Here is a 12,294-nt window from a genome sequence, read left to right as displayed (position 1 = left end):
TGATAATGTCCGTTATTCATGTCCAAATACCTTCTTTTGTTAGCGCGTTTGGTATACATATCCAAACGCTCATTCTGGTCAGCGTTATATCGGACAAAAACTTCAAAAAGTTCTATTACAGGTCAAAGAAACATTTCACACAAGTACAGAATCAATCATTAGGATGTTTTTAACATTTAGCTTCAATAAAGTTCCAACCGGAGTATTCCTTCTTGTCTTCCTGAGCAATGGAACGCAAGTGGATATCATGGGGAATAAGCGTGATCAGAAAATGGCTGACTGCCAGACACCTGATAGATTCTGCTCTCATTCACTCCCACCACACCGTAGAAGTCTCATTCAAATTTCTATCGATGGTTGACATCTAGTGGAAGCCCTAGGCAGTGCAACATCATTAATATCTCAAGGGGATTTCATTGGAGGCTCTGGTGAATACATACAAAGCTCAGATCTCTCACTTCCTGTTTTGATTTCTCCTCAGGATTTTGCCTGCCATATGAGTTCTGTTATACTCACAGACATCATTCAAACAGTTTTAGAAACGTTAGAGTGTTTTCTATCCAATACAATATGCATATATTAGCAACTGAGAGTGAGGAGCAGGCCGTTTACTTTGGGCAACTTATTCATCCAAGCTACTCAATACTGCCCCCCCAGCCATAAGAAGTTAAAACACACCAAAACAAGCCACTTACGATTCTCCACATAGCAGCTTCATGTCATTGTTGCTAGCTATCTGGCCATCCAGAATCACAACACACGGTCATCTGGCCCATTGAAGCGTGCGTGTTGTTTTGCGCTATGTTCTCAGCTAACCCGTGTATGGGTCTCTTGCTGCTACAGATATAGGCCTTTTCTCAATTGGATTTGCTCAACTCATGTGTCCTCTCTCACCTCCTTTTGAAAAAGGGCAAAGGTAAATCAAGGAGAGGTGTCGTGGAGAGGGAAATTGAACGAAAAGGTAATTGTATGAAATCAGACTCCTTTTCTACTCGTGCCTTACCAGGCAAATTACGTTTACAGGGGTAGATCCCAAAACAAATGTGTAAAGTGTGCATGCTTTTCTACTCTGACAAAGCAAAAGCTGATTCAAAGGGGGTGTGGCAGATTTCAATACTATTCCGCGAGGGACTCAAATAAGATACACATGACTATCCTCAATGAAAGTAGGCTGTCGAGAAGGAGAGAACACTCTTCTGTTCGCCTGTTAACAAATTGACTTCTCCTCGACCACTAAACCTCTCGTGGGTTTGAGGGTCAGGGAGGAGAGGACAGAGGAGAGAGGCTGGAGGTCAGACTTTTTCCTAAATGAGAAAAGGTCATAGTCTCCTCCAGGGATCCAAGATGAAGGACTCTGTCCAGTTTCCTCTGAATCAAGGGAGAGACAGGAAACTGAGGCTCTGCCATCGGTCTCACCCAGGCATTGTTTATGCTAGGGGGTACAAAGAGGAGCCAAATACTCTATAATAAATGCAAATTCATTAGATTGGTGTTGGTTTCATATTTTGTCAACCCTTAAAATGTACTTTTCAGTGCAGGGCAGTAATCAAAAGTTGAAACACATTGTACCTTGGTTTGCTTAGAATAAAAAACACCCATACTTCCACAGAGTTATTTTATTCTATTAATTGTGAAGCTTGAGGAAAATGTTCTGACTGGTCCTCTGATGCAGTTGACTCTTACCTTTGACCTTGAGATAGTGGCCCCCGAAGCGGTAGGCCTCAAAGTTGAGGGACAGCGGAGTGTTGGACTGGTCTAGGAACAGATCTACCCGGGATAACTCAATACCTTTTCGTTCAAACACAGGGCCCAGCACCTCCCTGGAATAGAGGAACACACAGGACAGAGAGAACAGAATTAACACAGAACATTCACCCAATACAGTTATGTAAGCACAGGACAGAGTCAACAGAGACCATTCACACCATATGTTTATGCAACACTAATGCAGTGGGTCCTATCCAAATAATCAAATGGAACATTGTTATATACTATGACTTTGTCCCATGCCTTGGACAAACTCAGACCAGACCTTAAATAGAAAAGACAGACATCGGTCACAATCATCCCTATTTATTCAGCCCACTACCAATTCTCCTAACTCACCTCAGGGTCTTCTTTTTCACAGCGGGGACGATCTCTGTGTCAATGTCCACGTTCAGATCAAACTTGAGGCTGAAGCACTCCTTTCTGGGGTCCTGCAGGGGGCGACAGACAATAGAAGATAATGGCTGTAAAACTGCGAAGGCCAGAGCTCCTATAGTGATTTCTCTCTCATTAGATCCACAGGGAGGCACTTTACCAGGCAGACTGACTGGCCAGTAACACTCAGGGATGGACCATTGGACACCATTATATAACACTCCCTAACCTGGGTCCCTGGCCTCTGCTGATAATGGCTGCCATTTTCAGTGGTGTAACTTAACAGCTTGAAGCCTGTAGCCATGTTGGCACTGTGATCATCATACAATCTAACTTTCCACCACATACAATAAGACAGGTATGTTCTAACCAACATAGTTCCTAATAGTATTGGGACAAGTCTAAGGTGAAGAGATGTGGTTTCTTAAGGGGCGTGTGTGTCACACCCCTACCTGGCTGTATCAATACTCACATCTGTGTGCCGTCGCCGTGGTTTCTTCTTCACCAACTTCAGACCCCCAGTTTTACGCTCCCTGAAAGAAAAATAATATCCTATGCACATAGTGTAATTGAACATCTATGACAGGGCTCACCAACTGGTGGCCCTTGGGCTAAATTTGTCCCACTAGTTCCTATCAGCAAATCAACTCAAAGGGATTTTCATTTTGGAAATCAAGTTCTAAAGTATTCCCAGTTATAAAATATAGATATATGTGAACGTGTACAAATGTAAGAAAGGTTTGAAATTATTATGCTTTAGTCAAACATTATATCTGTTTGGGCTTCCTGAAGTAATTTATAGTCTACAAATGTTTTGTAAACATGTTCCGGCCCCCTGACCATCCGCTCAAGAAAATATCATCCCGTGGCTGAATATAGCTGATGATCCCTGATCTATGGAACAACAGGTCAACACTAACTGAAGCATAACTACAACTATTGTATATAAATAGAGCAGTGCAGTCAAAGAGGACACTCCTCGCTGATCTAGTTTACATTTTTAATTTGATTTTAAATCGAAGTGACAAGCGCCATGCAGACAGACAGATGTAATACATTTTGGCATAACGAGGATTGACATACCCTTGGTTGTTGGCCCCTTCATCCTCCTCCTCCAGGTCAGAGGGGGGGCTGGTGGGGGGGGGACAGGAGCGCGTCGACACATTCCGGGCCAGGATGGAACCTTACAAGGGGGTTACACAGAATATTAGATCATTAATAATATTATTTAATAACACTTTCCTTAATAACACAGGTACTTCCAGTTTAATGTAGCATGACAAAAGTTGATCAACTCTTCTAAATGTGGAAGACAGTCACGATGGATGACGCAGAAAGAATGAGTCAGTCTAGCTGTCACGACTAACAGTTCAATGAGCCTAGAAGCCGTAATTGCATGACAGACAGTCTCATATCTTAAGGTTAGGAACCCCAGTTTAAGATAAAAATCACAGGTGGAGGGAAGTCAGTGGTGGAACAGGAAGATGTGCCAGTGTTACTTTTCATGCATATAATAATAATAATAATAATAATAATTTGGTGGGTGCTTACACATTATTTGTTCCATTTCACACATGTACAAGTGTGTATTAATACACATGTGTGAATTGGAAATGTGGTGTACCTTGGGGTTGCAGGTCAAAGCGGGGGTGTCGGTCAAAGTGCATGTTGTCTGTGTCTTCCAGGTGGCAGCGGGAGTCACATGACTCACACAAATTAAGTGGGCTCTTGTTGTTCAGGTCCTGGCAGTCCGAGTGGTGGCACACCTGGGGAGAGATGGGTCAGTACAGCGGATGTACCAATCTACCTGGTCAGTAGTCGGGCTCAAGTACAGAGTAGTCTCGGGAACCAGACACAACCCACTGTAAGTTGCAAACCGCCCCAACAGATCCACAGATGACGCAATCGCCATCACACTGCCCTGTCCCATCTGGACAAGAGGAATCCCTATGTAAGAATGCTGTTCATTGACTACAGCTCAGCATTCAACACCATAGTTCCCTCTAAGCTCATCATTAAGCTCGGGCCCTGGGTCTGAATACCAACCTGTGCAATTGGGTCCTGGACTTCCTGACATGTCGCCCCCAGGTGGTGAAGGTAGGCAACACCACTACGCTGATCCTCAACACAGGGGCCCCACAAGGGTATGTGCTCATCCCTCTCTACAGCCCTGTTCACCCATGACTGCATGGCCACGTACGCCTCAAACTCAATAATCAAGTTCGCAGACAACAAAAGTGGTAAGCCTGATTACCAACAATGATGAGACTACAGGGAGCAGGTAAGGGCACTGGTGGAGTTGTGCCAGGAAAACAACCTCTCCCGTGTCAACAAAACAAAGGAGCTGATTGTGAACATTAGGAGACAGCAGAGGAAGCATGTCCCCATCCACAGGGATGCAGTTGAGAAGGTGAAAAGCTTCAAGTACCGCTGTGTACACATCATTGACAATCTGAAATGGGGAAGAGGTTAGGTAGGGTAAGGGTTAGCCTGGAGCCCTGGGGAGGTTAGGTAGGCCTACAGAGAGACAGGTCACAGTATAAAGCTCCACACATCTACCTGATGGCAGGACAGACAGCCACGTAGTCCCCAAGCCATTGTTTAAACCATTACAGGGGATAGAAGCAGCAGACAAAGTTCAATGTCGAAGTACACAGAGGTCTTGTGACTAGAGCTTGAGAGACAGCCAGTCAGTAAGCCAGCAAGCCAGCCAGTCAACCACGCAGCCAGCCATACAAGCAGCCAGACATGCACCAGAAATGAGCTGGATTAGGCCCCCTCTGCCTGGAGCCAGACAGACAGATCTCCTCCTCCTCTAGCACCTCCAAGGGGTGGCCTCCTTGGCCCAGGGAGAAGAGGAGAGCCGCAGGAGTTACCCCTCTCCAGCACCACCACTACCCGCTATGACTCCTATACAGGAAATGAGGACGTATGGGGAGATACAATGGAAGTCCTGCTAATGTATTTCCTGTCATTGTCTCCGTGTGCTCTGCTTGGGACTGGAGGTGTGCGCACGCGCGTGTAGTGGGGGCTTCAAGTAAGCAGGCACAAATATAGTACACACAAGAAAAACAGCACAAGTGTTTTCCCATAAGTTCCCAGTCACTCAGGTTGAACCATGTTCTTACTATGTTAACAAGTCAATAAATACACCTGTAGGCTGTGTTCCATACACAGATATCAAATACATAACAAACATGCAGGATGTCTACTCAAGCTATCCACAAAACGTAGATATGTTCTTGCCAGTGCCATTAAGCTGGGGGGGGAGGAAGGAATCCCAGTATAGAGAGGACCCATAAGAAGAAGGAAGAGAATATGAACAGCTTTCAGTAGTCCAAAGCCCCCTTAATCTGGAGCTCTAATTGTTGCCTGGGCTCAGTGAGCTGGTCTGGTCTCTCTGTCAGAGCCATCTGACGCTCCCTCGGCAGGCAGACAGGCAGGGTGGAGATTAAACCAGGGGCCTCTTTCAGCTCTCAGTCTGCCAGTCAGACAGAGTCCTCGCCTCTCCGATGCTCCTCCCTTCCCTTCCTTAGGACCTCTAGTCAACACCCAGAGAATGGCCCTTGTTAACTGTAATAGGCACAATTAAGTTAAGTGTGCTTTCATATTTTTAGACGGAACATGTCTCTGGCTGTTGGATGGGAGTTTCAAATGCAACTTAAAAGGCCTTGTTCCATTCATCATAAACATTGTTTTGGTGGTATATTGATAATTATATTAATCAAGTTTGGTCGGAATATTTCTTCTGCTCCCTCTCTCTGTAAATAAAACATACTGAACAAAAATATAAATACAACAATTGAGTTACAGTTCATAGACGTTCATATAAGGAAATCAGTCAATTTAAATAAATTCATTAGGCCCTAATCTATGGCCCCCACTCCCCAGAGGATCCCCCCCCACCCCCTCCCCGATGATCCCACATGTGAAGAAGCCGGATGTGGAGGTCCTGGGCTGGCTGATCACACGTGGCCTGCGGTTTTGAGGCCGGTTGGACGTACTGCCAAATTCTCTAAAACGATGTTGGATGCAGCTTATGGTAGAGAAATGAACATTCCATTCTCTGGCAACAACTCTGGTAGACATTCAGGCAGTCAGCATGACAATTGAATGCTCCCTCAAAACTTGAGACATCTGTGGCATTGTGATGTGGGACAAATCTGCACATTTTAAAGAGGCCTTTATTGTCCCCAGCACAAGGTGCAGCTGTGTAATGACCATGCTGTTTAATCGGCTATGCCACACCTGACAGGTGATCTTGGCAAAGGAGAAATGCTCACGAGCGGGGATGTAAATACATTATTGCACAACAGAGATAAATAAGCTTTTTGTGCATATGGAACATTTCAGGGATTTTTTATTTCAGCTCATGAAACATGGGACCAACACTTTACATGACGGGTTTATATTTTTGTTCAGTGTACATAGATAGCACAATGCTAAGTAACAACACAATCATGTCAGAAATCAAAAGAGTAGTGCTTTCAAATTTGTCTCCTCGAAATAACAATGAACCTCCGCTCAGAAGATACTGTATGTCTGTGTTTGTGTGTGTTTAGACAGGTAAAATAAGAAGGCATATTTAGACAACTACAGGCTCAGAAAGGTAGCCAAAAAGACAACCATGGGCTGGGTGTCCAGGCAGCTGGCTGCATTCCTTTCAGGACTAAAGCTGCTGAAAATATCTGTTGCTTGGCCGAGCCAACAAAAATGAGCCTGTTGGATCTGGGATGAGGAGAACTGTGATACTATTCCCAAAACTTGTCTGAGAGTTTCCTTTTAAAGACAAAACTGACTAAATATGAACATACTCAGAGGCTTTGTCAAAGAAATCATGAATGTTCTATTACCATTTTATTTATTACACAACAGCCATCCAGCATTGACATCAGCCATTGATGGGACGCTTTCTTTGAAATAAATGAAAGCTGCAATACTGCTCGCGTTGCGTTGTGTCCCATGGTAGTGTACAAACTCAATCGCCAACACTCAATTATCGATGGCTGATGTGCACCGTGGTTTAGAGGGTGGTATATGCACCATATACCCACGGATTTTTCCGTGGGCATTGCGTATACTCAATTCTTAATACTGTAGCGACCCGCACAGACAGCTGTGTGTTATGTGCTAGGCTAGGAGGTGGTTGTGTTGTACTGACCAGTACCCGGTGTTCGCGGGGTCCGACATGTCAATCAACCTGCTATCTGCCAATCACAGGAATGCCTGGAATGTTCTGATGCCGGGCATCCTGGTGGTTGGCGGAGTGGCGTGGAGGGGGGGTTGGGCATTGGAAGTTAAGACCAGGTTCAGCCTTTGTTCTCTCTCTCTTACATCTGGGCTTCACAAGAGAAGGTCACGGTTGGATTGTGGGTTATCTGTCATCTATTTGGCGTGTGCTACGGCCCAAACAGTAGCCTGTGTAAAGTTGGTTCAATAAACCGTCAATTCGCAAACTCAAGCCTCTGTCTGGACAATTGTTCATTTATGATCTAGTCAGGTCATTACAATACCTACTGTACGATGCACAATAAAGTAGCTCAGTGGAGGTATATGGCGTTTCAATTAATACGGCTGATGAAACAGATCAGAATGTTAACTTATCATTTTTATAAACTATTATTCTTTACATTTACGTCATTTAGCAGACGCTCTTATCCAGAGCGACTTACAAATTCTTCACAGGCGCAGCAATGTCCCGACGGCGGTCGGCCTTCGCGTGAATGTTCCTCACATGTGAGCGGTTTAAAATGGACAGAGACGGAAACAGTGATGCCAATTTAGCAGTTTTGTTGCTAGATTTTGCAACTTTTCAGACTACCCTGGCAACTTTTTTTCAAACAGCACCTAGCAACAATTTTAGCTACTTTTAAAATGTATTTGGAACTTTAAGCAACTTTTGAAAAGTGACTTAAATGCTAAAATGCACGCATTTTCCCTCTAAATTACACAAAAACGATTTTCTATGTCACACTGAGTCACAACACATGTGCCTGGCTGCAAAATTGCATTGTGAGTGACGTCAACAGCAGGCGCTCAGCTCGTGCACAGGCAGGAACAATATCAGCAAATTGCAAATCATTATTGTTGGCTGACTGCAGCAGCAGTAGTATGCGTTCAGCGAGACAAACCCAATGAATATAGTTGGTCACGAATGTTTGATCTTGAACAGAACTTACAACATCAATCAACATGTCTCAATCAAAACTGTACAGCCAGAAGTACAGAAAAGAGTGGGAGTCTGTACCTGAATTTAAAGGGTGTCTGAAGCCAGTAATTGGGGATGATTGTTGGGCATACTGTGCATTCTGCAAATCAGATATGCTTGCAACAATGTATGACATCAAAAAACATTGTGCTACAGCAAAGCATATAAATAAATCAAAACCGTACAACCCCACAACGCAGTCTACATTACCACAGTTGGTTAAGAAAGTGGATAACTGCAAAATCGCAGAAGCTACTATGGGAATTGTCATTGTGGAGCATTGTTCGCTGCTAGCATGTAACCCTTTAGGTATGGCTTGCAAAGCTGCCTTTTCAGATTCTGTGGCAGCACAGAAATTATTAGGGGAGTACTGGCTCCTTATTTTCACAAAAGGTTAACATCAAATGTGGGGGATGAGAAGTTCAGTGTCCTTTTGGATGAGTTCACTGATGTCAGTGTCTCGAAATACCCGGGTGTGGTGATTTGGTATTTCAGTGGTAAAAAAAAAGAAGAGCGGTGTCCACATTTCTCAGGCTGGTTGAATTGAAGGGGGGCGATGCCAGATCAATAGCAAAGGCGGTAGTTGAGTTTCTTGAGAAGTGTAACCTTAAAGATAATCTTAGGGGTATTGGCACTGATAATGCATCCGTGATGACTGGGGTGCACAAGATTTTAAAGGAAGAATGTGCATTGCCCAATTTGGTACTCATCCGCTATGTGTGCCAGTCTTTACAATTGGCTGTCAGTGCAGCATTCAAATAAACCATCCCTAGGAGTGTTGAGTACTTAATCAGAGAAACCTACAACTGGTTTTCAATTTCCCCCAAACGGCACAAGGCATACAAAGCAGTTTATGCCATCATTAATTGTGGCCAGAAAACCCTGCAGATCACCAAAGTGTGTGCCACAGGTTGACTATCGATGAGCCTGCTGTAACTTGTAAATTGAGCCAGTGGGAAGAACTGAAACTCCACTTTGAGTTGACCAAGGCCAGTGAGGATTGCTACATGGTGGAGGTGCTCCACGCCATGTACAAGACCAACTATGTCTACCTGACATTCTGGAAATCAACCCTGTCCGACATACAACTTGCAGTCATTTGAGGGAGAACAGACAGATCCTGTCAAGCTTTTGGACAATCTGGTACACCTCAACATTTTGCAGCAGAGTAGTCAATCCTACGGGAAAAATGAATGTCCTGAAGGATACCATTGATGGACAACTCAGTCCATCACCTTACCTTGAGTGCTTTTGAGAGCATGGTGTACCAACTCAGTCTTGCGCCAGAGGACGAAAAGGTCATTCGGAGACAGTGCATCAACTACATTGTTGCTTTTAAGCAAGGAGCTGCACGCAAGGCCCCCAGACAACCTAGAAGCCTTGTGAAACATGGCCTTGTTCAGTGTTAAGGAAACGCTAAAGCACAATAAAGGCACCACTGAAATTATTAATTTAGCTGAGCTACTGGGGTACCAGCCCCAAACAAATGATCAAATTGTTTCCCAATAGAGAAACATCCATCTGTTTAGGTGGGACTCAACTGAAAATACAGTTGAGTTTTGGAGTGAATTGACTAACTACAAACACTCTTCCGGGTTAAATCCACTTGAAGAACTGTGCAAAGCTGCACTCAATGCCCTCTCTTTGCCATACTCAAATGCGGAGGTTGAACTGCTGTTCAGCCAAATAAGTGTGGTAAGGCAAAGTTAAGAAATACAAAGTCACTGCACACGCAACTCCATACTCCTGGTGCAGTATGGACTAAAGCTGGCTGGTGATACCTGTTACCAGCATAAACTACCAAGTGAAGTTCGACAGCAGTTTGGCACCACAGCAGCATACAGCTTAAAGGCCACTCCATCCTCTTCTACTGGTTCCAGCTCCGTGACAATGCAGTTGGACAGTGAAGATGAAGAGGATTTTCTTGCCAATCTATGATTCGTCATATTTACAGTACGTATGCAAGGAGTGGACTTTCTGGAACTGGCGGAGACACAGCTGATGGTGGCAGTGTATACCGCAGTGTGAGCAAGAACAGTGGCAATATCTGGAGGAAACCATTGATCAGCTAGCCAGCCAAGCAGCACAACAACCTGGAGAAAGCTGCCTAACGCACACATTATTTGAGTTAAGTTGCTTGTTCAATAAGAGAGCATATATACCTTGTTATTAGCTTGTACTTATAATTGTTGATCAGTTAGGTAGCATGTTAACTACCAATGCTTAAAACTATAATTGATCAGAATGTGTAGGTTTACTAGTTAAAAAGAAAATCAATCAAATGTAATTGTTCAATAATTCAATGTGCTAAAAAAAATATCTGATCATAATTTTTTTTGTTGAAATTACTTTTACAAATAAAAATGTGATAAACAAACAAATCTAAACTAATAAATGTAAAATCATATTTTTTACGCTGAGATGACCAGTCAATTTAAGTAATGTTATTGTGTATTCTACGTAATGACGCAGTTTTACATTACGTAATGACGTCATCACGCAATGACATCACGTCATTTATCAACAAATCGACCTGCCTCTAGCAACTTCCCCTGAAAATTAGTTGGCAACAGTGGACAGAAATACCGTTAGAAATAGGGGAGGATTTAAATATGCAACAACTATCATGGGTTGCTATTATGACTCCGATAATGCCTTTGACTGCTAGACAATTGAAAGTTACTCATATGCTTTCTCCTGTTCTATTGATTAAGACTTTATACAAATAATTGCCTCCACGTTTCTATGGTGGGATTTTGGCTTTATGGCTACTTTTAAGTAAGGCCTAAGACATGCCTCACAGTATGAAGTCCAGGTTTCAAACAATTAATTAAGCAATAGGAAAAAAAAATATTGATGCTAATGAAAAGCCTAACCATCTTCTGGTAGATTACTTTGACTTGGAAGAGTTCCAGTGTTGTGTTGGATAGTCATAGCATCCCTCTGAGTAAGCTAAACTAGCTAGCTGCATCTGCTAACTAAGTATGTGAAACTTTTTTTGTTGAGAAATCTTTTGCTTCTCCTTAACTTTTGAAGAAATGAATTTGTTCAAAACTGTTCAACTATTGCCTTTCTCTCTCTTTGAGACAACTACTCACCACATTTAATGTACTACAGTGCTAGTTAGCTGTAGCTTATGTTTTCAGTACTAGATTCATTATCTGATCCTTTGACTGGGTGGGAAAAAATGTCAGTTCATGATGCAAGAGCTCTGATAGGTTGTAGGATGTCTTCCAAAAGTTGTCATAATTACTGAGTAAGTCTATGGAAAGGGGTGAGAACCATGTGTCTCCTAGGTTTTGTAAATAAATCAAATGTACCCAGAGGACGGAAGCTAGCGGTCCTCCGGCTACACCATGGTGCTACCCTACTGAGTGCTGTTGAGGCTACTGTAGACCTTCATTGCAAAACAGTGTGTTTTAATCTATTATTTGGTGTCGTGTGGACTTTATTTAGTACAGTTTTATGTAAAAGGATGTTTGAAATGTGTATATATATATATATGTTTTTTGTTGTTGAATTTTTAGACCGTTTTCTCCCAAATTTCATGGTATCCAATTGTTTTAGTAGCTACTATCTTGTCTCATCGCTACAACTCCCGTACGGGCTCGGGAGAGACGAAGGTTGAAAGTCATGCGTCCTCCGATACACAACCCAACCAAGCCAAGGCGCGCTGTTCTTTACACAGCGCGCATCCAGCCGCACCAATGTGTCGGAGGAAACACCATGCACCTGGCAACCTTGGTTAGTGCGCACTGCGCCCGGCCCTCCACAGGAGTCGCTGGTGCGCGATGAGACAAGGACATCCCTACCTGCCAAACCCTCCCTAACCCGAACGACGCTAGTCCAATTGTGCGTCGCCCCACGGACCTCCCGGTCGCGGCCAGTTGCGACAGAGCCTGGGCGTGAACCCAGTCTCTGATGGCACAGCTGGCACTGCAGTA

At 43.7% G+C, this 12,294-nt stretch overlaps 1 protein-coding gene across 4 annotated transcripts in view; it reads right to left on the bottom strand.

Moving 5' to 3' along the window:
- Positions 1–12,294, bottom strand: part of plekhg5b (pleckstrin homology domain containing, family G (with RhoGef domain) member 5b) — a 115,019-nt gene that overhangs the window by 29,692 nt on the left and 73,033 nt on the right. For all 4 annotated transcript variants that reach the window (XM_065020836.1, XM_029665093.2, XM_029665092.2 and 1 more), the window contains 5 exons: positions 3,767–3,908; positions 3,226–3,325; positions 2,615–2,675; positions 2,107–2,198; positions 1,684–1,820 (listed from right to left, as the gene is read on the bottom strand). In XM_065020836.1, coding sequence (XP_064876908.1) covers positions 1,684–1,820; positions 2,107–2,198; positions 2,615–2,675; positions 3,226–3,325; positions 3,767–3,908 — 532 coding nt within the window. The remainder of the gene's footprint in view (positions 1–1,683; positions 1,821–2,106; positions 2,199–2,614; positions 2,676–3,225; positions 3,326–3,766; positions 3,909–12,294) is intronic.

Source organism: Oncorhynchus nerka, linkage group LG7, assembly GCF_034236695.1.
Source record: "Oncorhynchus nerka isolate Pitt River linkage group LG7, Oner_Uvic_2.0, whole genome shotgun sequence".
NCBI lineage: Eukaryota > Metazoa > Chordata > Actinopteri > Salmoniformes > Salmonidae > Oncorhynchus > Oncorhynchus nerka.
The sequence above is the reverse complement of the archived record's forward strand: the minus strand, read 5'-3'. Positions and strand labels throughout refer to the sequence as shown.